Source organism: Nothobranchius furzeri, chromosome 11 (assembly GCF_043380555.1).
Source record: "Nothobranchius furzeri strain GRZ-AD chromosome 11, NfurGRZ-RIMD1, whole genome shotgun sequence".
NCBI lineage: Eukaryota > Metazoa > Chordata > Actinopteri > Cyprinodontiformes > Nothobranchiidae > Nothobranchius > Nothobranchius furzeri.
The window spans coordinates 48156126-48182777 of record NC_091751.1 but is presented as its reverse complement, the minus strand read 5'-3'; the positions used below and the strand labels follow the sequence as shown (position 1 = coordinate 48182777).

The 26652-nt window shown below is 40.1% G+C and overlaps 1 protein-coding gene across 1 annotated transcript in view; it reads left to right on the top strand.

The window, feature by feature from the left end:
• b4galt2 (UDP-Gal:betaGlcNAc beta 1,4- galactosyltransferase, polypeptide 2) overlaps positions 1 to 26652 on the top strand; it is a 256599-nt gene that overhangs the window by 202016 nt on the left and 27931 nt on the right. Inside the window, exons 5-6 of the mRNA XM_015956622.3 lie at positions 3269 to 3456; positions 15147 to 15269. Of these exons, the coding sequence (XP_015812108.1) occupies positions 3269 to 3456; positions 15147 to 15269 (311 nt within the window). The remainder of the gene's footprint in view (positions 1 to 3268; positions 3457 to 15146; positions 15270 to 26652) is intronic.

Here is a 26652-nt window from a genome sequence, read left to right as displayed (position 1 = left end):
CTTAAAAAATAGACAGAGGGCCTAAGGATTCCGTTGTACTTAACTGCGAAGAAAAATGGCATTCCCACCGTAGACACTTGAGATATTCGGTTTGGATTTTGTGCTGCAGTTGTGATATAATTGCCTTGCAATCATGTCTGTTGCTGTAGGACATCCTTTCAATTAAATAATAAGGGATATTTAGCCCCCCCCAAAAAAACTTAAAATAATCGCTACTTATATTATTTCTTACCAGTTTTGCATTCAAGTTCTGTAAACATTAGCCACATCTGTAAATTAGCAAACAGGCTTGAGTCAGGTTATTAGTATTTTTTTATTTACATTTGTCTTATAAGATAAAGTTGATGCTTAATTTAATGAATAAGAAAACACATTTACAAGTTATCACAAGGATTAGAGAAAGGGTTGTTTCCTATCGGAGCTAACGGGTATAAGGTAGCAACCATGATGAAGTTAGACACATGGAATTGGTTTTGGGTTGTAAAAATAAAACATTACACTAAATAATACTATACTTGGTGTTTTTAGACTTTTTAGGTGACTCTCACTGTTTTTGTTTTCCTGCCTGGAAACAGATCCAGGCAGGAAATATTGACATCACTCCTGGAGGGGTACCAAGACCTTCTACAGAGGGTATACAGTATGATCCCTCTAATATGTTCCTTATCTGTGCCATTGTCTACTCATTCTGTTCAAAAGACTTTCAGATGAAGTTTACCAGGAGGTGTTGGACCACCTCCATTAACTCTTTCTGGTGAGAAGGAGCAGTAGCTTTGTCCCTAATTGCCCAAGGATGATGGAGCTCTTATGTTATCTCTACCCACCCAGTAGAGGTGGGTAGAGATCTCCAAACACACCCTCATCACCTCGCTTTTCCTCCAGCTTCATTGGCTGCCAGTCAACTTCAGGGTTCATTTCAAGATCCTGGTTCTGGTCTATAGGGCCTTACATGGACAAGCACGTCTTACATTGGTGATCTTCTTAGTCCCTACACCCCCAGCAGGTCCCTGAGGTCCAGTGATCAAAGCCTACTGGTTGTGCAGCGTACCAGGCTAAATATCAAAGGTGACAGATCATTTGCTGCTGTGGCCCCCAGACTCTGGAACTCTCTCCCCCTGAGCCTGAGATCAGTGGACTCAGTGGTCTCCTTTAAAAAAAACTGCTAAAAACTCACTTGTTCAAACTGGCTTTTGTATGACCTTCCTCACCACTCTCTCTTTATTCTGCTCTCCCCACCTATTCCATCTTCCTCAGGATCCACTGATTTCCCTCTTTCCTATTCACTCTCTCTCTTTCTTAACATTTTTTAATCACAATAGTCTATTTTTTGCTCATTTAAAATATGTTTTTAACCATTTTCTAAATTCTTTTTTATATTTTTACATTTTTTGTTTTTGTGAAGCGCCTCGTGATTTTTATCTTCAGAGGCGCTATAGAAATGATATTTTCTTCTCCTTCTTCTTCTTCTAGAGACAGCTCAGTGGACGTGTTTGTAGCCTATCTGGGATCTGTTGATCATTAAAGAGAAAGACAGAACTTATAACTACTGACTATGGAGTACTTTGCCTCTTGGCTCTAACTGAATGATCAGTCTCTCTCCTTCCATCATTCATGGACAAGACATCAAGAAACCTCAAGTCTTCTGCTTGAGGCAAAAAGTCTCTCCTTACTTGCAGGGAGCATTCCACTTTACTTGATTTTTATGGCCATGTATAGTAAAAAGTTACAGTTAGTTGCAAATATTGAATACATGTTTCTGTGTAGGTCTGGTCTGTGTTGCCAGCTACCAACAAAAGCAATAGATTTTAATGTTTGTGTCCAATCCCATTCTTCACAACCTGTTTTGAGCAGGCATGCATTACTTAAAAGTCGTGACATACTCAAAAGACATGGTTAGGTTACATAGTTTCACCTCTAGTTTGCTGTCCTTCCATTTGCCTGACAAGAACCTGAACTTACTACTCCATCTTGTTGCATAGGATACCTTGGTAAGAGAGATTTGTGCATTATTACATTTAAAACAGACAGATATATTCATCTTTACTGTCTCACACCGTTGAGCTGTCAGGAAAGTATTCATGTATCTTTTCCTATAAGTCCTGAGCATGGGCCAGGCTGAGACTGAGAACAAAGATGCATTTTACAGCTCCTGTTGACAATGAACTCATCAAATCATACAGCGTGTCGCAATAAATACTGAGCAGACCAGCACTGCAGGCACTAAATACTGATGTTCATTGATGCTCTGTTGCCTTAAATTGTGACTTTGTCTTTGGCCAAGTAGACTTTTTCTCAATCTTTTCAGCAAGGGTGAAATGATTAAAATTGATTGCCAGGTGAATCAGGTGACAAAGAGAAAATTTTCTGGCTTAAATGTGACTAAATTAATTTGACCTAAGCAAAGACTCATACAGGATACCCGTGATAACTCAAGAGTCTGGAAACCACTTACCATAAAGTGATACATCATTCATAAATATATCTGAAGGAAGTTTAATAGCTTCAAAGATCTTTAAGCACTCAATCAACTTCATATAATTTGGTCAGATTATCAATGTTTCTAGAAAGTGTTCATTTTTATGGAACCCAGTAGATATCCCATTATACGGGAGATTATGGATTTGAGTGGATAGTCTTTGGTTAGTGGCCACAAAGACCAAGATAGGATATGTACATGATATATATTATTATTGTCTCAGATCAGTTTCCTTTGGTCCCCCTGCTTAATCCTGACCACTCATTCTAGCTATGTGGGTGACATTCTGATTTATCTTTGTAATTTAGTTTTGTCCCCTTTTCTAAAGTAACTCTTGAACTAACATTCAGAAAATAAACTTGGATAGATTGAATGTGAAAAAACTGTGTATTTGGTTGCTTAAATGCCTCATGAATGGATCTTGATAGTTGGATTCTGATTAGTGATTTTAAAACTGAGACTTGGCTGAATTCTGTGATGAAGGAATTTCTTTAAACTAAGAGTTTGACTTTTAATACCTTCTGTCCTGTAATGGTAACACTTTACCCTAACCACACAGCTTTATTTTGTGGCTTTCCTGTAAGAGTTGATCCAGGCTGTAAGGTCATCTATTTACTGACTCCTAGTTTTTTGTATTGTTTTGTTTGGTTGCTGAACCTAAGAGAACCTAATAAGCTTGCTTTTGCATTTTAAACATATTCTTTTTACAGGTCATTAAGCTTTTACTGTAATTAGACATTACTTTACTCTCTATTGTCTTTTTATAATGAATTCTTCTCATTGTTTTGGCAGTTGGGTGAGGATACCTTCAATCGTGCCAAGCTGTTGAACGTTGGCTACACGGAGACTCTCAAAGACGCCGAGTACGACTGCTTCATCTTCAGCGACGTGGATCTGATCCCGATGGACGATCGGAACCTCTACCATTGTTACGATCAGCCAAGGCACTTTGCCATTGCGATGGACAAGTTTGGCTTCAGGTAAGGTCATTTAAATATGCTATAACTGTGTTAAAATAGTTTTTGAAGCCACACACACACCGACATTAAATCAGTGGACATTTTTTCTTCATATCCATACTGTTGAACACTTTTATACTGGCACCTAGGCTACTGCAGTTTCAAAAATGTGAAGGGTCTTTGCTTTTTATTACACAACCAACATAGCATCAATATCAATAATAAATGTTCCAAAACAATAAGCCTAGAGCTCTAGACAGACAGTAGCCGAAGCAAAATGATTTTGCTCTGCATGTCGGTCTAGCAACACTCTATAGGACTCTCAGCAGATCTACCTCTGGCCAAATTATGTCAGTTTGGAGGGCCAATCACAACGCTGTATTGATTTGGTGGGCAGGGTGATGAGTGTGAGCGAAACAATTAAGATGACGATGGTTTATTTGAAAAGCCTGATATTAACTTTGGACTATTTAGAATTTGATTTTTCTTTGAGTCAAGAGCAGATAGAGGTACTTAAGTTCTTTATTAAATAAAAAGGATGTATTTGCATCTTATTCGACAATGAATGGCAGACTGACGACATCCGTAACAGTGAGTGATCATTGTCCAATCGCATGCAAAGACGGTTTGAAAGACAACCATAGATTCCAGCCTACAACTGAGCTCGATCTATGGGTCATGGCCAGACTATATTTATTATTTTTTCCATTAATTGAATAAATTTTACTGATTTTAATTTTGTAAATTTGGTTCTATGCTTTTATGATTTATAGAGTATTAGGGCTGCATAGTAAATCAAAAAATGATCGCTATCAAAATTTCTGACTCCAACCGATATCATTTTTCCCTTGTCAATAAACTTGGTAATAAAATAAATGGAAAGATGTGTGTGGGAATGCGACATTCATGTCCCTTTAAGAAGCTGTACCTCCTCAAGTCACATGACAATGTGACTCAACGTAATACACGTGACAGCCCCATCTAGAGGACAACTTTTTTTTGCACATACATATAGTTATGGTCCATTTATCGTTATCGAGGTGAACTCCTCAGTATATTGTGGAATTGGTTTTAGGCAACATTGCCCAGCCCTATAGTGTGTTTATATTTATTTTATCGTAGGTTCTAGAGATGTATATTGGTGAAATTTTGGCGATACACTACTTATCACGATACGGGGAGACGATACAATATATCCCAAAATATTGCGATACATTCAGTCAGATGATATTAGCAATTTTTAGAATGAATTTATTAAAGGAAAATTCAATAAACAGTCCAAACTGTTACCTAAAGAGACAATGAGTGGGGTTTTACCATTAACTTCTGGAAATATCCATCAAAATGTTGTTAAAAGGAATGACATGATGCCCAGTTATTGAAAAATATTTGCAATTTTGTAACATATAACCATAAAAATCGGGTCTAAAAAAGATGGGAGTGGGTCTAAGTCTCTGGGCCACGCCATATTAGATGCCATATTTTGTTCTACGGGAGCCCATGAGGGCAAAATGCAGTTACTGATTTGTAACAAATGGTTACAAAACTTTCATCATTCTTAAAGAGCAAGTCAACCCCTACCAGAGTCTAACTCCACTCCCACTTCATGTTTGAAAAATGCAACACATGCTGTTGCCTGGCAGACCGAGGGGGCGGAGCCGCTAACAAATACACATACACTCAGGCTCACGACAGCATTGTGACATCATAATGTACCAGTTTACATCATAGCATACTTCTTAGCCAATAGCGGTGGCAGATTTAAATTAAAATACAGTGCAGAATTTTTACCTGACAACGGCACAACACTGCCAGTTTTAGGCAGAATATTTTAATTTTAACTAAGATGCACTGAAGTGCCAAATTATTGACGACACGTGTCTGCAGCACGATTAGACACTCGTTTATTTAGTTTATCAGCAAAAAAAAGTTTATTTGGGGGTGACTTGCTCTTTAAATGTTGTTGTTTTACACATTTACCTCTTCACTTTCTGCCAGTGATGAAAGGGAGTCTCATGTGCTTGTTATTTAGCTAAAGTTTCCACTACCCTTGGTTTTTTGACCCTAGTGAGCATCTGTTGGTTGATCTTACTCCAACACGAAAATACTGCTTGCTTGCTACGATTTAGGTATCTACTGCCCCCTATCGCCAGAAAAAAATACACACTGTCACTTTAACGTGTTTAACATGAGGTATCTGAACAATAATAGAGGGATTTACATTTCAGTGGTGGAAACAAAACCCACTGCACACTGCTGCCTATTAGCGGTCGGTGTTTGAATTGCACCAAAAACAAAGAAAATACACAAATCTTTGCATGTAAATTCTTCCAAATTTTGATGCATGGCTTTTGAATATAGATATAATATCATTGGAAAAATGTCACAATATATTACAATATCAATATTTTCGATACACTGCTTTCGAATATCGATATATCACAGAAAAAATATCACAATATATTGCCATATTGATATTTTCTTACATCCCTAGTGGGTTAGATTGATTTTAATTGTACAAAACTCTCTTATGCTTTAATACCTTATAGGTTTGCGTCTATATTGATTTGAAGGTTGCCACTCTTTACGTCATCTGTAATGTTGTTGTTTATCACTTTGCTGTTGTGAAGCTCTTTCTTATTCATTCTATGAAATGTAATTTACAAATAAACATTACTTACTTACTATATTATTACATATAAGATGGCTTGCCAGGCTAGTAAACAATCTCAGTCTGTGAGAATAACAGACTTAGGTTGTTATGTGTATGTATATATATATATATATATATATATATATATATATATATATATATATATACACACACACACACACACACACGGGCGTATATTAATCTCAGGCCGCCATGACTCATTTACCAGTTTCATACCAATATTTATAAATTATGGAAATTAAACAACAATAAGTAACAATAAGAATTTTTTTTTCAGGTTCACAAAATTTGAAAGCTTTTTTCCTTTTGTGTGTAATTACCAAAATTGATTGAAACAAAATTAATTGTATTTCTTTATTATATTGGACCATTATTATAATTTTGTGTATTTGATGACAACTTTCAGATAAGTATTATATTACATGATAAATTTAAATAATCCCAGGTGGTAACTCTATGCTTACAGACCTTTAAACTCAGTGCCGCCAAAGAAGCTCCAGTCCAATGAACGAGCATTTTACTATTCTTTTATATGATGTCACCCATCCTGCCCTCAATTATCTTAAAGCACTAAAAGTGTTGATGGATAGTCCAAACATGGTCAACAAATGTGACCTACCCATCCAAGAGCTGTCAGTGCACAAGACTTATCCAAGTGAGAACCCCTCCGGGACTCCAGGGATGCTGATATATGGTAATGCTCAATAAGCTAATGCTATCTGGCAATAAAAACAATGCCAGGTGGTAAGCAGAACTGTAGCTGACATTTCTGGTTAGTAATGAATCAGTGCGGACTTTACAGAGTTTCATTAAAGTTTTTGGCTCCCTAGCGAAGAAGATGAGGGGAAAGCTTGCTGGCTAATGAGCAGAAAGTCATAGAATTGATTGTAGTTCATTACTGATGTAAAAAAACTAATCATCAGCAAAAGCTCCTCCAGTGGGAGGATTTAGGAGATTCTAAATTAAAAGCATTTATAAACTATTTTCTTCCTGTTAATAGCATGAGCGTATTCTAAAATTAAAACTGAAATATTCAGGAAGACATTTTGCTTCTAAATTTAAAAAAAACAATAAGTTTGTGTGTAATAAGCAGGGCACATTATAAAAATATAGAATGTGGGGATAAGGTGACAGTAGGGCCTTATAAGCCTCTGAAAACACATTGTGTTTGTTTTTTTAAAGATCTGCAGTAATCGCACCAGAACCTTGAGTAATTTGCCTTTTTTTTAGGTTTATGTGCTTTATTTCTGGTTTTAAGCAGAAGTGTCTCAGATCATGTAGCTCTACTGAACGTCCACCAAACATGAGTTCCATGTTTTTTTATTGAATAGCTAGGTCAAAGAAAGAGTTCTGTTGAAATGAAAGAAGTAAAAAAATGTTTATGCATTATCAAGTTGGGGGCAGCAGTAGCTCAACAGGTTGAGCGGGTTGTCCAGTAATTGGAAGGTTGCAGGTTCGATCCCGGCTCCGGACAGAGAATTCTGCTGTTGTGTCCTTGGGCAAGACACTTTAACCCACCTTGCCTTCTGGTGGTGGTCAGAGGGACCGGTGGCGCCTGTGCTCAGCAGCCTCGCCTCTGTCAGTGTGCCTCAGGGCAGCTGTGGCTACATCATAGCTCATCACCATCATTGTGTGAACGTGTGTGTGAATGGATGAATGATACACTGTAGTGTAAAGCACTTTGGAGTCCTTACTCTGAGAGGTGCTATACAAGTGCGGGTCATTTATCATTTATCATAAAGATAAAAAGTGGCACATTCAGGGAGTATGGTAGCATGACTACCTATGTCTCAGTGCTCCATGTGGTCAGAGCTAACAGCCATTGGAGCTTCCTGTCAGACAGCATGTCTGCAGGAGATTCTTTAATCACTGGCAGCATTTATAGATGTCTACCTGAGAGGGTCTGACACAAGTTCAAATTTCAGAAAACCTAACATGCTGCCTTAGTATTTCAGACCTCCTTGGTAAGGTCTATGTAGGGGTTCTGAAGGTTTCTCAGATCAAGGAGGAGCTATGTGGTTTACATCCTGGCAATGAAGCACTGGACCAGCTCTATACTCTTACGGTGGTCCTGGAGGGTGCATGGCAGTTCACCTAACCGAGCTACATGTGTTTTGTGGATTTGGAGAAGGCCTTCAACCGTGTCACTCGGGAGGCCCTGTGGAGGGTACTTCTGGAGTATGGGGTACCAGGCACCTAATATGTGTTGTTAGGTATGACCAGTGCCAGAGCTTGGTCCACATTGCTGGCACATTTTTGGTGCGATTTGGACACCAAGGCTACCTTTTTCACAGATTCTGTTCATAACTTAATGGACAGGATTTTTAGGCACAGCCAAGGTGTTGAGGATATCTGTTTTGGAGGTTTGAGGACCAGGTCTCTGCTTTATGCAGATGATGTGATCCTGTTGGCTTCATCAGAACATGATCTACAACTTTTGCTAAAACAGTTCACAGCCGAGTGTGAAGCAGTTGGGATGAGAATCAGCTCCTGCAAATCCAAGAGCACGGTCTTGAGTTGGAAAAGGGTAGAATGCCTTCTCCAGGTCAGGGATGAGGTCCTGCCTCAAAAATATATTGTGTATTGGAATTCAGTAAAACGATATTGAGATAAGTTTTGGACCAGCCCTTCTGGTGAGGTTTTCTGGGCACATTCTGCAGGGAGGAGACCTAAGGGAAGACCCAGGACAAGCCAGACGGAATGGACGCAATTTTCACTTTAGAAGTGTGTGTGTGTGTGGGGGGGGGGGGGGGGGGGGGTCATTTACAGTATGCTGTAATGGGAAACAGGCTTCAACACAAACAGTTGTTTTCTGCTTGGTCCTAGAGCTCAATCAGTGTCAATTTAATATAGCGTAATATTGTTTTTGGATGGTTAAAAGTGCAGGGGTCAAAACTTGACTTTGGAAAAAGTGGGGGGGACATGCCCCCCCAAAAAAAATTACGTCCATGCCAGACGGACTATGTTTCTGGGCTGGTCTGGGAACAGCCTGAGAGAGGCTGGCCCAAATGATAATGTGAGGGAAGTCTGGACTTTTCTACTTTAGCTGCTGACACCAAAACCTGACCCCGGATAACCAGAGAAAAATGGATGGATGGATTATTTTATTTTCATCTTTAGCTTTTACATAGACATGGTATCTTTACTTGTTTGTTGCAAAACTGCACAATTTGTCCTCTGAAACAAAACTTCACATGACTTCCTCCCAAATTAGTTTGTTCAGTTAGAATATTTTTCGTTTGCTTACTTTGTACTTTAATACAGTGTAAATGGAAGATACACCGGTATTTTAAAATCTGATTCATTTTGATGTTAGCCAAACAAAAGGCTAATTATCAAGTGAAACTGTGCATCAATTAATTTGATATACATTTAGATTCTTGAAATGTGCAAAAAAAAAAGCTAATTATGAGGTGACATTGATGCACAATGTCACCTCATAATTAGCCTCTTTTGCACATTTCAAGCATCTCTAAATGTATATTTATGTTTACTTTCCTCTTAAAAACATGGATGAAACACTCGTGGTTTTTAATCTTTGTCCTTGAGGTCCCTGCACATTGTAGGTGTGTCTGCTCCAACACACCTGATTCAATAATTGAATTACTACTCTAGCATGCAGAAGCCTATTAATCACATACTAGGTGTGTTAAAGGTGCATTATGTAGAGATTAAAGAGCAAATTGCAGGTTAAATTTTTTTTCTAATTCATATAAAATGCTGTCCAAAAATACTATTTAAAAAGCTTATTATGGATATTTGGTTTTAAAATACATAACAGCAGAGTTTTTCTAGTAGAACGTGTCCTTTCTCAACAAAGCTTTTTTCTAAATGTGAACCTCTGACGTAACCAAAGGGAGTTAGAAGCTCGGGCTGTCTCTGCTCAGTGTGGAGAGAGGCTAGTTTTAGGGTAGAGAGGTCATGTGATCCAGTCAGTGTGTGTTTACTAGTTTTGGACTGTGTTCATGTTGATTAACTATAGTGTGTGAATGCTGTACCAACTCCAGCGTGTCTGGACATCGAGTCCCCTGGTTTCCAGACAAGAGAAACGCCCCTATCTCCGTGCCGGAGGGCGTTTTGTGCAGCTGAAAAGACGGACTTCTGTGGCCCGCATCGGTCTTTACCAGGACAGGGAGGTCCGCGCTGGGCTCCGGAGACCCGAGGCGCGGTTTAAAAAATTAAATGCGGATTTCTGGAACTCAGATCACCGTCAGAACCAGGTCAGAACAGACCACCACAAGAGACGTGCGGCTCAGCGGACCAGTCAAGCTGGATTCTGGGTGGGATCCAGCTCACAGAAGCCCGCAAGAGCTCCAGCACTGGATCACAGGCATCTCTCTCTCACCTCAGTGGACCAGCCGAGCAAGCTTTCTGGGTCGGAACCAGATCAGAACCACCATGGACCTCTAGGGAAGGATCGTGGGCAGCTTTTAAAAACATCAGCTCAACTGGCTCGCCGATGTCTGGGTGGGATCCAGCTCACAGATACCCGCATGAGCTCCAGAACCAGATGACAGGCGTCTCTCTCCCTCTCTCTAAGAGCTAAACTACGATACGTGCACGGATATTAGCGAGTATGAGACCGCTGACAGACACTCATTAGTATTAATATTATATTAACTGACCGATACTATTGTAATTGTCTGGCACACGATAGTAATCAGTACAATATTGTGATGTTAGCACATGAGTTTAAGCTAACATGGTTAACTCACCAGACCCCCACCCCCACCCCACCCCGCTGCTGCTCCTCCTCAATCTCTCTGCTTTGGCCGATTGTTTCTCCCTCTGGTTTGACTCTGCCCTCTGGGGCATGCAGCAAACTCATAACTTTATGGTTTTGGTCCATCGTGAGTATAATTGTGCACATTTAAAGTTTCCTCTGTGTCAGAGCCGGCATTATAATCTATACTTTTCAATGGATTAAGCTAACAGGACTCCCTCAGATGATGTCACTTGGTTTGGCCAAAAAAAAAAAACTTTCTCACAAAAATTACTCTAAAAGCCTAAATAATTTGTTTGTGTAAAAAAATGTTTTAAACGAGTTTCTATTATGTTTCTCTAAACATTGGTTCATGGGAGTCTCTAACCTGCAGTTTGCTCTTTAAGTAAAAATTACATCCTGTGGTAAAATGTGGTTACTGGTTATTTGATTACAAATTACAGTTGCAGGTGCTGCAGTATTAGCTTGCAGGACACACGAAAACCCCACACTCACTGATGGTGAACTGCAGTTATGTCCCTCCTTCCTTTGTTTTGAAAGGAGAAGAACTGACAATCCCCCCAGCCAGCTGGATATAAAATATGTTTCAGTATAACCTTCTTTCCAAAACGACTGAAGCAGTAGACTCTTTCGGGATTATCTCACCATATTCTTACATACTGCACCTTTAAAGCACATACAAAATTCCTAAACATGGAAGAATCAACTCTGAAAACATCCAAACAGACCTGCTCCCTGTCAATTTTGAATGATTTCTCGTTTATTTTGCTCAGAAGATCAAGCAAACGCATCTTCACCAGACTCCTCTCATTAGGCATAAATCAAACTTCTTACACTCATGGGTAGGACATTAGAGATACAATAGCAAATACATTAACCCATTAACAAGTTAATTCACTTGTTCAAAATGTCTAAATGTTTTTCTTCTTTATTTTAAACATGAATGTACGCACACACACACACCGACACCCTCCTAACCATGTTTTTGTTTGGAGAGTTTCTTCTGAAACATACACGCTCATTAGTTTCTGCTTGTCATCTTTCAACAAGGAGCTGTCACACTTTTGACCACACACACACACACACACACACACACACACACACACACACACACACACACACACACACACACACACACACTGCCCCCCGGTTAGACTCCAGGCGCCTGTCATGACCCTCCCAGCGAATGTCCGCCCCACTGCAATAGTTTCATGACTGTTGGGTATAAATAAAACTGCTTGTCTGTCTTGTTTTGTTTGCTGGAAAAACAAACAAACACACACCCACACACACATCTTGCACACAATACACAGTTTCTGCATTCATTATGAAATGAATTCACCTCATTAATTTACCATTCATACACGTGAAAGCTCATTATTAAAAGCTCAGTCTAACGAGGCGACCTGGCTTCTAAACAAACTCTGCCTATCATCTCAGAACCTTTTCAGTCACTTTTCATTTTGTGTTTCACATCTGGAGTGGATTAGTGGAATATGGATTAACCACTGAGCTAAAAGTCACCCATGAATTATCTGCCTAAATACCACCAGTGACAAGATACATGATTGATCCAATTGCCAGAAATACTGAAAGATTTTCTTTACATTTGAAGTTTGTACCTGATAAATCTGCACTATAAATACCATCCTCTCAATGCATCACTTTACTACAGGGTATTAATGAGGAGGCTTTATTAAGAACCAGAACATTTAAAACAAAACGCAGCATGTTTTGATCAGCTGGGTTTTCATCTATACTATGTAAAAATAAATAAAACATTTATTAGCTGTTTACAGTCCTTAAGTGCAGCCAACAAATAGAATCATTGTAGTGTTTCTCTCACTCAGGGTATCTGCGGTTCCTTAAAAGTCTTAAAGTCTTACCGTAAATCCTCTAATACAGGCCGGTATTCAATTAAAGGCCGGGTCTCCAATTGGGTCTCCAATTGTGGCCGGTGTCAGAGTTAGTTTAGGTAAATAATGGCCGGTCTCTTATTGTGGCCGGGTGGAATGTAGTAACAAGCAAGTATGAGCGTCCCGGTGGCAGGGTTATAGTCCCCAAATCAACCAGCAGGAGGCAGTAGACGTTCACGCAGACCTTTATTAAGCTTTTTCTTCAACGCTTTGTAACGCTACAGACACGATCCTCTATCACGCTCCTACCACACAGAGTCACGGTGTCAGTTAACCATGCTAATTCAACCCGCTCCACAGAACACACATCACCTTCCCTGTGGCTTACATAACACTCACACAACACGCAAATCAGCACATAGGAACTAGCAGAATGATAGGAAACACATATGACACAATACCCAGAATGCACCTGGCTTACAACCCCAGCCAGGTCATTACACTATCAAGTTCAAAGAGAACGTGCTGATTATGCTGCAGAACACTCTGGAGAGCAGCAGTAGGGGGTGTATGAACTAGTCAACTTCACTATAGTGACTTTTTATGCCTGTCGTCGACTAGTCGCTGTCACGTGATAATGACCGGCAAGATGCAGCCCTCGGAAAAGACAGCAGCCTGCTGTCAGCAGGTGACAAGCTCCTGCGCTCAGGGGGTGGGGGTGGGGGGGGGGGCAACGCGCTGTGCCAGACCGTAGGCACTGACACGCGATCGTTCATGTCGGTTCATTTCCTTTAATGTTTTCTGTCTTTTATTTGCGCCTGATGTGTATCGCTGCTGTGGAGCGGGGCGCATCAACTTGTCCCTGATGCGGCCGGCAAGCAGGGAGCGCTCCGCTGTTTTCGCGGTCGGTAGATCTGCCTCCTGAGCACGGCCACAGTAACAATCAGGTGTCGCCACCTCAAAAACTAATTTAACACGCGATCGTTCATGTCAGTTCATTTCCTTTAATGTTTTCTGTCTTTTATTTGCGCCTGATGCGTTTGCTGCATGCTGTGGAGCGGGGCGCTGCTCGCATCACCTTGTCCTCCGACGCACTGATCACTGATACGGCCGACAAACAGCGAGCACTCCGCTGTTTTTGCGGTCGGTAGATCTTTTAGAACTGCAGTTCAAAGGTAACTCATGAGGTGAATATATATGAACCCAGGTAGCAGTTTTTCTTTAGGATTGAGAGGAGATGCAGGAAGATAATAAACAGGCAGGACAGAAAAATAGTCAAAATAAAAACAAGTTAGTTTTTGTACCTGCTGTTGCAACAAACAGACACCATTGAAGGTCATCAGAAGTGAGGAACAGAAAATGAAATAATTATTTTAATGTTTAGAGCAGCAGGAACTCCGAGAGGCTGCAGGCGCATCAGTGAGTTTGCGGCCGCTGCGCAGGGGGAGGGGGGAGAGGGCTAAAGCAGGGGGAGGGGGGAGATGGCTGAAGCAGAAACTACCGTTGTTAAAAGAAATGTGTTTAACTTTGAAAATGTGGGCGCAATTTTAATTGTCAAAAACTCCAATGAACATTAGTTCATTTTGCTCAAATGGAAATAGAGGCCTGCCTCTAATACTGGCCCTCCTTCCAATAAAGGCCTGGAGCTTGATGAGCTTGAGTCAAATAGAGGCCCGGGCCTGTATTAGAGGATTTACGGTAAATTTGCTTTTCCAAATTTAAGGCCTTGAAAATCCTTAAAAATGACAAATAATCCTTAAATCCAGTTTCCAAAGGTCTTAAATTACCAAAGACCCAATAAACAAGATTCTTTTATTTCTATAAAATTTTCGTGAATTTCTAGTTTGTGTTCTGCTTTTTTTGTGTACGATAATGGCGTAAGCGGAACCGTACACGTTCAGTTGCTTGTGAAAGGGGGCTATTTTTAGATGAGCACATTAGCTGGTTAAGCTGGTGGGAGCTTGCGCCATGGGGAAGTGCAAGTTTAATGGTAACTGAATGGCTAATCCCACGTTTGCGACGTGGTTAGCACCGTTTCCAGGCAATAGCTGGAAATTATAGTTTAAATTAAATTTTAAAAAAGCTTAAATTTGGTCAAAGTGGTCTTAAAAAAGGTCTTAAAAAGTCTTAAATTTGGCTCCATTAAACCTGCAGACACCCTGCTCACTGAACAGTGATGTAGCAATTGTTTGTCTTTTTTGTTGCTGTTTAAATGCTGAAATCTCCCACAAAAAAATCATCCTCACACCCAGCAGGGGTCCAGAATATATTCCCATTTTTCAAGTTGTTTAAACAAACACTGCTGCACGTTTTTCCAAGGTCCTGCTTGTTTACACAGTTTATTTTTTGTAATACGTTCATCCAGAATGCATGTAGCTTTGCTGTTTCTTTTGGTTTGTTTCTGCTTTCAAACATTCCCTCCTCTCACCTTTTCTGCATCCCCATCTCTCTCCTGCAGGTTGCCCTATGCAGGATACTTTGGAGGAGTTTCAGGCCTCAGTAAAAAGCAGTTTCTGAAAATCAACGGTTTTCCAAACGAGTACTGGGGCTGGGGAGGGGAGGACGATGACATTTACAACAGGTGAGTGAGGAAGTATCTTCTCCTCTTAAAAGTGACAATTTACAACAAATTACAAAGTGACCCAAGAATTTAAAACCACATTTAACTTGTTGTTGATTATAGGGGTGTCTAATGTAGCATACCCTCTGTGCTGTCCAAGACATGCTTTCATATGCTGTCATATGCAAGTTAGTAATGTTGAACATAGTCATCAAGAAACAGCTTGTTCTGAGAAAAGCATAGATGTACTGCCTCTGCTAGGGATGGGCAGTCAGCTAAACTCCTTCCCCACATCAAGACTCTGACGACATGATTCCCGGTTCACAGGTTTATTGACACAGGGAAAGGTGAAACTGTAACAAACAGTACAAGGCATAATCACTGTACTTATTCACCATGTACATATATAACGATGAAAATGTATTAACCCAGTTTCTTTTTAAATATGTCAACATGCAATGTCCATATGAATTACTTATCTTTTTAACTCAATTAAAAACATCAAATTATGATTTTAACAAGTCTCGCTATAATGAATGGCTTTAATGTGTTTGCTGTTCTCCTTTAACTAGCTCCATTAGCGATTGCTAGCTCAAACTGCACAAGATCGGTTTTATCATTAAACTTACAAAAAATTAACTTACTCTAAAGAAAATGATTTATACATGCACATAACATATAAAACAAGTCTATACATACCCACAATGCTACCAAAGACATAGGATGTATGTGGATGCCACTGGATCCATGCTGCACATGCCTTCTCCTTAATTCACAGACTTACTTCCCATTTACTGATGACTTCATGTCCTGTTACCAACTGCAAGTTTTTAAGGTGGCACCAGGGAGTTACAATTGCATATTTAAACATTTACCTAATACAAGAAAACAGTCTTCATTAACATAACCTTTGATATCAGAACAGACACACCACTTGACATTTGCATGTCCGAACCCACTTCATCATCTGCAATTTAGAAATGGTGGTCATGGTAATGCTAACCGCAGAACATTGCTAGCCTGAGCTCCTGCTAACAGTAGTCTGAGCTACTGCTAACACTAGCCTGAGCTGCTTATCAGTGCGTTTACATGCAGCCAGTAACCCTTTTAAAACCCGAATATTCACAATAACCCGGTTCCGCAGGTCCTTGTAAACACCACCAAAAACCCGGATATGCTCATAACCGGGTTTTTAAAAACCCGGTTACTACACCTGGGGTAACCATTTTCTAACCCGAATGTCTGGTCGTGTAAACGCATACCGGGATATCCCCATCAAAGCGTGTGTTCTGCGCATGCTCTGTTCGCAAAGAATCGTGGTCTTTTGAGTAGCGAGACGTCTTGTATGCGCCAGAACATCGGAAGTAAACAAGTTGGGGGCAAAATGGCGAGTCGCAGCACAGCACCACACTTTGAGTGACGAGGAAACTAAAGCACAAACAAACGCGGTCACTATCTCTGCCCAACTGGGAAACATGTTGTTGTTTTCACGGATACCAGAACAAGAAGAACCGGAAATGACGCATATTGCGTCTGGACGTAGTCCATACATCCTGACGCTACCCCAACATCCGCATTTAAATCAGGTTATGCAAGTTAGAGGTAACTCTTTTTATTTATGCTTGTAAACGGGTTATTCTGATCAACTCAGAAACCCGAATCCCGACCTTAACCTGATCATAACCCGGATATTGGCTGCATGTAAACGTACTCTATGATGCTAGCTTGAGCCACTGCCAACACCAGCCGTGCTACTGCAAGTGTTAGCCTGAGCTACTGCTAACACTAGCCCAAGCTACTTTCAATGCTATCCAGATTTTTTATTTTTATTTTTATCATGTACACTACTGTAAACCACATTTCCCATTGGGACAGCAATAAAGTTTAATTGAGTTGAATTGCTGTTGATGCTAGCTTGAGCCACTGCTAATGCTAACGCTTTACTTCAGATACTAGCCTGAGCAGCTACTGCTGATGCTAGCCTGAACTGCTGATGACACTAGCTTTTGCCACTGCTAATTCTAGCCCACGCTAATGTAAATGCTAGCCTGAGCTACTACTAATGCTAGTCCAAGCTATGTCTAACACTATCTGGAACTGTTGATGATGCTAACCCTGAACTGCTAATGCCAGCTCATGCTACTGCAAATGCTATCCTGAGCTACCGCTAATGTCCTTGTTAGACAAGAGTAAAACAACAAGGAACAATGTTGATGCATCACTCATGTTCTAGGATGTAGTAAGAATGTTCAGACAATAGACTTGATAGACCCACGGGTTGCAACATTTGTCTTTTTCCTAATTTTTCCACAACACCACTCTATCCCAGCTGGCTTAAAATTTGTGTCCTAGCTCAGTGAGCTGGGCAAATCAGTCTTTCCTTTGCAGGGCTTTATTATGGTGTTGTGTCTGTTGTCAGAGCTCCTGGGCCATTGTGAGCCTCGACAAAGTTTCATCTGCTATATCGAGGCTCAAAGAACGGCTTCCCATTGGAAAAAATATATATATATATATATATATATATATATATTTCTAGTACACCTTTAATTTATGTAGAAAAGTATGAACTTTTAAAGGCTAGGTATGATTAACACATACATTTATTTTAATGTGCATCTGCAAAAGAAGGATTATTACTAAAATATGTCCCAACTTGGTTCTTTTGGGGAATTTATTTCTATTATTGCAATTTTTGATAGAAAGAGAAAGATCTGCAAAGGAATTAAGCTTCTCAGTCCGCTTTTAATGTGAAGCTGAAGTTCTTTAATTATGCTGTTGTGTTTAAATTTGAAATCAAAGAGAAGAGTGGTTGTTTGACAAGCTGACAGAAAGATGAGTTGCATCTGCTTAATCACATGAAAGCATTTACAGCAAAGTTTGTTTAATTAATCTCCTCCTCAGATGATTCTTCAGTCTGAAATCAGTCTAATTACTTCATTGCATACCTTACATTATGATGAGAGCACTTAACAAGAGATCACTCCCAACAAAGCATCATCGTGTCTTGATGCTTGAGCTGCGGTGATGAAAGCTAAAATCAGTAAAGATTTACTGCAGAGCTTTACACATCCCCTAATTTCTGCTGGGTTAACACAGATTAGCTCAGGCAGTCAGCTGACACAGTCACTGCGGTTCAGCTAAATTCAACTTCAGAGGGAAATTTATTTCAGTCACATTTGCATTCAGAGAACTGGGCTGAAGTACATTCATTATAAGGATGCACGGCTCAGCTCAGCGTGACACCACCGCGCAGACACGATGTCACCTCTTTCGTTATTGAATCTGTATTCTTCCCTCCATGTTTGTCTATATTTGCTGTGTGTCTCTGGCTGTCGACCTCACACTGTGGAGCTTATCTTCCTCCTCTGAGTTGCAACGTTCGAGGAAAAGTGAAAATAGAGCATCTGGGGAACGTGGTGTTTAAGAATGGGCTGTGCAAAGGAAACAACAGAATATTACAGTTGTTGTGTTTTGTTACACATCTGGTGAGATGTGATAAAAGATCAATGTGGGTTCACTGAATGATCACGCAGGTATAGATCTGTATTGATGTAGTACAATGACTGATGGAGGTAAACCACCAAGTTTTTCTATTGGATAAGGCCAAAGCTCTGCTATTAGATGCTGTCTTTCCCCCTAGTTTGTCTCTGTACTTCAAGTGGGCTATTTCCACCTCAATAAAGTATCAGATGATTTGGGATGATATCATAACTCACTTAAAGAAACAATACTCCCAGACATTAACTCCCACAACCCCAAAGCTTAAACTAAGGCCTAGTAGCTGTTTTTTTTTAAACGAATACCCGCCCCTCCAAAAACTTGCATCCACACCACCTCGTTTAAAAAAAAAAACTCTGTCCACACATACCCAGATAAATACGTTGTTAAGGACATGCCAGACCTGTAGGCGGCAGTACTTCCCCCGTTCTTAACCTCGTCCTTCGTCTGTGGTCTTCCGCAAGGAGCAGTAATTCCGCTTAAAAAAACAAACAAGCAAAAAGCGCTTGGACTATTGATAAAGCGAGCACAGCTCTGAGGGCATCCATGCTGTCGGCTAGTGTAAACACAGGTCGCAGACGTGATGTTAGCATTTTTTTGTCGCGTAAAGTAACGTTGCGGACCTTAAAACTCCGGTTTTGTCTGTCCACACGCAGACACCCAAAACGGAGAAAACGCAGATCTTCACTTTGGCCGGAGTTTTTTAAAAGATCCGTTTTCGTGTGAAAAACTCCATTTTCGTGTGGATGACAGGCCAAAATTCAACGTTTTGGTAGACGAAAACGTTCAGACAAAGTGTTGAAAGACAATAGAGCTGGAGTGGTGGTTGGGGTTAAACCAAACAGAATCCAACTCAAGTCATATCTTAACTATCTTTTAACCTTCATGTTCGACTTTATAAACTTACTTTGTATTGATCGCTGAAAAAAACGTGATGAAAACTTTTTGTAATTTCTTGGAAATTTTTCCTATAAATTCTTCAAATTCTGTTTCAGTACCGGACAAAGATAGCCTAATTAAATACAAAACTCTGTTTTTTAAATTTGGTTTCTTTAATTAAAGGAAAGATGGTAACCAGACCAACGTGGTCCAATGTGAGTAAAGAAGTGCATTAATTATGTTGTGTTATTTTGTAACACATTAATTGGGAAGCTAAGTTCAGTTGTTTTAGCCACACCCGGGTCTAATTACTGAATACCTGTAGATTTACTTACAAGTAGAACATGTTTGGTAGACTAAAAGATATCAAAAAGCTGAACATCATGCCCTATTCTAAAGAAATGTACAAATAAATCTAATTCACATGCCATTGTTCAATACTTACAAGATGGGGAAAATGCCCTCCATGAGAGAGTTCCGAGGTTAAAACTTCAGCTGACCAAAAAGAACAAAAAAAAACCATCTCACCCAATGATCACAAAAGGACTTTATGGGAAATATTTTGTGGACTGACAAAACATTTAAGAAAAACATCACCACAGTCAAACATGGAGGTGGTAGTTTGATGGTCTGGGACTGCTTTGCTGCTTCAGGACCTGGAAAACCTGATAGAACCATGAATTTAGCTCTGACCCAGGAAAAAACCTGAAAGAGAATATCTGACTTTTAGCCTTGAATTGGTGATTTATGTCGGAAGACCCTCCAATGTTGCTGTATTTTAAATAAATCTGTTGGGAAGAGTGGGACAGACTTCTTCCACAGAGACTCATTATCGGTTATCAGAAACTCTTAAAGCTACAATAGCAAATCAGCATAAAAAGCTAACCTAAAACATGTTTTTCATTGCTCTTAACAATATTCAAACATAGATATTTTGATTAAGATTACACTTAAATTACACAGCTCAGTGCAAAACCAACTATTAGATCGTTGTCGGTCTAACTGAACCTCGCTATCTGACATTTCACATTTAAAAAGCAGCACACTTGTTTTTCTTTGAAAATTAAACCAAGACAGTCCAACACATTCGACACCCCGTTTTATGATCTTAATGGTCCCAACATGCTTCAGAGCAGACAAGAATGTTCTTAACACACCATACACTGTAGGATTATCTGAAAAGATTCTCTTTAGAGCTGTTATGATAATCAGGAGCCTCCTTTAGATAGTCAAAAGGAGATGAACGAGTCAAAGATCAACGTGAATATCTTGTCGTGTGAACCAGAATTAAGTCAAGCTCATTCCTGGTCTCTGATCCTGTTTGAGGTGCTCATTGAGAGGATCTCCAGGTGTAGCCGTGGAGAACAGGGTGTCTGGTTTCAGAACCTTGGAGTCTCATTTCTACTTTTTGCAGTAGATGTGGTTGTGTTGGTGTCTTGAAGCCATGCCCTCCAGCAGTGGCGCAAAAAGTTGGTATGCAGCGTATGCGACGCATTGGGGCGCCTAAGCGATGATGCATAAGATATTTTTTGTCTGCATTTCCTGTGTTTTTGTCTGCTTGTGTGTCTGCAAGTTATATAATTAACAACAATGAAGCCAGTTTTTTTTTTTGGGGGGGGGGGGGGCTATTATGTCTCTGCATACCCTCCAAAAGTAGGTAGTTGCACCCCTCTTCAGCTTACTTGCAAGTCGTTCACTGCTGAGTCCAAAATGACCAGGATTGATGGCAGCTTCTCTGATCCTGCCTTTCCATCGAATATGTTAGCATCATATAACATCTGCAAACCGTAGCACGCAGCTATTAGCTTCCGTTAGAGTTGATGGATGTGCTTCCACTGGCCATGATGCAATATGTTTTGGAACCCATACTTTTGCGCCGCTTTGCAAAATTTATGCTTTGGGCCTATTTTTATGCACTGCACTCTCAGAACACGTCGAGCTCAGCAGTTCAGATTTGCCAGACAGGAAGGGAACAATGTCAAACTTTCATTTAAAAAAGTTATTTAAAAGACACATGCTGATTTCCAGTCGCTTAAATGGTATAAAATACTTTATTTACTGTGAGACCTCTGTGGTCATCAGAACAGAAAATAAACCACAGTCCATATTTCCTAAAGATGTTTATCATCATAAAACTTCTATTTTTTGTTACTTTTCTAACTGTTGCCTATCACACAGCTGGCCCTGACCTAGTTTATATAAACATTCGCTTGTTTTTATTTTTATTCTTTACTTTTAGTCCCCCAACAACCACACAATACAGCAATGCCTTCAAGGATCATCTGCTCAGTGATGCGTGATATTGTTGCTGTTGGTATATAATCCATCATGTCTTGCCTTTTTAAAGTTCAAGTCCTGGTGTTCCTACTTGGAACACCTTTTATTTATTACCAGATTGAAAGGAGGTTACTTACTTCCCCCAAGTGCACACATCTATGACACAAATGATTCACACTTAGATTATAGGCTCCCAGATTATAAATTCTCACTTCTGATTACTTTCAATGGTGTCTGTTTGTTGCAACCACCAGGTACAAAAACAAACTTGTTTTTATTTGACTATTTTTCTGTCCTGTCTCGGTCTTATCTTCCTGCATCTCCTCTCAGTCCTAAAGAAAAACTGCTACCTGGCTTCATATATTTTCACCTTATGAGTTACCTTTGAACTGCAGTTAGAAAAGATCTACTGACTGCAAAAATAGCGGAGTGCGCGCAGACCGCACCGGTGCGGTGAAGTCACCGGAGGATGAAACAGGTGATGCAGCAGCGAAACGTATCAGGCACAAATGAAAGACAGAAAGCATAAAAGAATATGAGCCGACATGAATGTGTTAACTTTGTTTTTGAGGTGGCGACACTTTGATAATGTTACTGTGGCCGTGCTCAGGACGCATCTGTCTGGAGCGCGTCAACGATCAGAGCTCTGCGCCTCTCAGCTCAAAATAATCCCTGGAGAGTCCTCATAAATAATGTAATATAAGTAGAACCAGATCGTTTTTGGGCTCCCCCTGGGTGTGGAAGTTGATGGCTTCCAGGAGCTCCCTTTACCTCACCTGTAATTCGAATCCTGTGTATAGCACAAGTTTGTCGCGTGACTTGCTGGATCCTCTAGCAGATCCGGCTCAAATTAAGCCACGGTCACAACTCTTTCTAAAGTCGCGCTACGTTTTACTTTCTGACTCACAGGAACTATAATGATTCCAGATCCTCATGATGAGACTGACCCAAGCCTTTTAAGAACCCCTGAGAACATCTTCATGCATTATGGGAACTGCCTCATGGGTGCCTTTTGCATTTGCAGCCCTGTGTGATGCTGGCTTTAGTTTTTCTATTTCCAACATTTTTGTTCTTTCAGAATCTTTGTGCATCTTTCTTCTTTCCTTCAGTCTGGATTCCCTAAGCCTACAGTTTGTTTTCGTGTGTTTATATTTTCATCCCCTACTGAAAGGATGCAGGAATTTATTTCTGTCAAATTAAATTTACTTCTTTAAAGATGATTAAAAAGGTTTGAACAAAACCAGAGTATCACTGTTTAGATTTTTTATCTAACTGTATCTGGACTTTATTTAAACTTTATTTGTAAATCTGTGACGCGTTGGGGGTTGTGTTGAAACTGTGTTGAATTGTAGGAAGTTTGCAGATTCAAAAGCAATCTAATCTAAAGTAAAGTTGTCGTCCTGCAACACAGAAAATGTGTTAATGTAATGATGAATGATGCTTTGGGTGGTTTGGGATTAACTAGATTTTGTTTCTGCTTTAACAGACTGTGCTGTTATTTTTGTAATAGTCTCTGGGAGCTGTTTCTGCAAATTTCTGGTTGGCAGTGGCACTTTGTGTACAGTAAGATGTCTGATCCCTGACTTCTCCAAAACCTAATGATGATGATGATTGTTGATATTAACACTGTCTGCAACACAAAACTAGATGAAAAAGCATATTCCATCAGTTATTTTATCAAAACTAACAGCTAAAGATATCAGAGCCTCTTATTACCAGGTGACATTTAAAGGAAAACTTTGCAACTTTTTCATATTTTTAAGTCATTTTCTAGAGCCAGTATGTGCTAAAATGACCATTTACAGGTTTAATGAAAGTCCACCCAGCCCCTTTTCGCCCCCTGTGGCCAGAATATTCCACTTCAAGCTGGTGGGATGCCCTGCTGGGACCTGGCGCTGCAGTCTGGTTTCAGCAAGTTTTCTATATGTTTTAGATCATGAACACAACTGATTTGTTCGATTTAGTGATGAACCACTTCTGTAGACACTAAGGAAGACTAGGAGACATTTCAGCTGTTACTGACAGAACACTAGAGGGTGCTAAAATCAAGCCAAAACTGCCTCGTTCCTCTAATTAATAAGAAAAATATTCATTAGGAAGCCAAGACATCGAAAATGTGTCTTCTTAGTGGCTGTAAAGGACAAAATGGGGATTAAATGAAGCTGCTGCACTCACATTTATTTAGTACCCTTTACGTTTTATCTTCAAAAATTAAATATGTCCCAGAGAATGTTTGTGTGTAGAAAAGACAGGGCTCAGAGCCTCAGTGGAACAGTTCAGTTTTGTGTTTGCTGCTGTAACCAGTGAACTGAGATCTGTGCTTTGACCTCAGTCAGTGAAGCCTGATTTCTCTTCTGAGTTTAGAACAAGCTGCTTACGGTCGTTTTCCTTCCCTCTGTGTCGAATTGCACCGAAAAGCCAAATAATAATGAGGGCCAAAGGAAAATGTGGATTCAAACAGACAAAGGAGGAAAGATGCTTTGGGAGGATATTAAGGAAGGAGAGTGTGGAGTAAAGAGCAGGAGAGAGAAAGGGGTGGGGGTGGGGGGGGGGGGGAGAGAAATGAAGCATTGAGCTTAAGGTATGGTCCAACAGAATAACCTCCGTCAGCAGCTGCTGATACAGGAAATCCACATGGAAGGAGGCAGTGGAGCAGAAATCTACGGAAATGCAGCTCGTAGACTCTCTGTTATAAGTATGGGATTACCTGGCCTTTGAGTGTTGGCCCAAATCTTTAAAACATGAAAGGAATACAAGGTGTCAGAATAAGTAGAGCAGAAATAAGATTTACTGGTTGAAAATATTCATATTGTAAAAGTTGATTCTAAAAGGGCTAACTAAAAGGATTGTTTGTTTCTTCCCCAAACACGTTGACCTTTATTAAAAATAAATGCAGAAAGGTATAATTGCATTTTAAAGAAACAGAACTGCCTCCAAGATGATGCAGTTCCTGGATCATTCATTCATTTTTCAACAAGACGGTGAAAATCACTTTCTGCACATATAAAAATAAACACTGTACAGCACTGGGCTGCCTTCAGAGCTGACCCATCGTCCCTGAGGAATGGAGAATTTTCAAACAAAACGTGACAACCTTTTGCTTTTTCACACATTCAAGACATTTACAGAAAATAACACCTGAAGCAGTTCGTCGTTGTGTAAAGTGTTGAAACCCCAGAAATGTTCATGGATGGACGTAAATCCCTCTCCTTCCATTTTATTTACAGCTGATTAGCAATGGAAACGGAGACAGGACATAATACTTAGCTTGAGCTCTCCACTTCATCGGTCTAACACGATTACCTCCACCAGTGGGGAAAAAGGAGGAGAGATGTAGAAACTTCTGATTAATCTGATCAAAAAGCACTGCGCTCTGGGAGCGTCCATGTCTCCAGGCCACTGTCGAAACCACTGCTGGGTGCAAATGCATCATTTGCTAATAAATCATTCTTGATGGAAGATACATTCTCTTAGAAAAGAAAAACGTGCTGGACAGTCAGCAACATTCCTATTGCTAAGAAGTAACGGATTCACTCCAGAGGACTGCACTTAACATCGTCTCACATGCAGCCTTTCAGATGAGGAAGTCAGTTCGTTTGTCTGCTTTGGAGTCAAAGTGGCAGCATGATTTAGGGAAGGTGAATTATTTTTTTTGTATGTGAAGAAACACTTGTGTGGAAGGTTCAGTTCACGATGGGACATGTTATTACTGTTTCCCTTAAACTAGTGCATGCAGCTCCATGGTTCACACAAACATGTTCATAAACTTCTTCATATAATCCGTCTCACATAAAGCGACTTCAGCAGTTCTATTCTTGAAATTTTCAGTACCTTCCACAGTGAGCCGTTTTAGGGCCTCTTCACACTAAGAAAACATAAAACACGTCCACCCGTATCTTGCTCAGGCTGCTATAAGCTGAGAAGCTCTGATATCCTGGAAGGGCTTGTAATTATGATAAATGACACACATTTGTAAAGCGCCAGAATCAGAGGGCTCCAAAGCACTTTATACAATAGTCATTTAACCGTTCACACACATTCACACACTGGTAGTAGAGCCACTGCTTCTCCATCAGTAGCTCTCTTTTGCCTGTGAGAAGAGGTTTTGATCTAATTTCCCCATTTGTGACCTCACAAACGTGGGATTTTTTTTTAACAATTTGTTTTGGCCACATTATTTCACAAATGTGTTTTCTGGGGGGAGTCCCCCATTAACAATTGCGCCTGTTAGGGATGGAAGTGATTAAGAACAACAATCCCAATAATACGAAATGTCATGTCAATTTGTTTAATTATTTTCCATTTTATGACTCAATTTGCCCCCAAAAATGCTGAAATGTCTCTCCTAGTTGGGATTTTCACATCACCTGTTATGTTTCAGTGGAGGTGGCATTGGGATGTTTCGTGACTGAGTTATATACATCACTCAGGAGAGAAGCTTTCCTCCTCTCAGCTCCACAGTATCCTTGCTGTCCTCTTCCTTCTTACATAATACTTCCCCCATGCTGTTAGACTATGTCACTGTCTGCTGCCAGTCAGAGTAGTAGGAAATTATCACTGTACCAGTGTGTGTGTGTGTGTGTGTGGGGGGGGGGGGGGGGGGTCTGTTTTTCTAGAAGAAGTTTTGTTTTTATTCAAGACCAGCACTCTGTCATCTGCATACCTGCAAAGAAAATAGCTAATTAGCTTGTACCCAAATCTTTAAAGTGTTGCTTCTGCTTGGTTACAGCCAAAGTGGATGTTTGTCAAA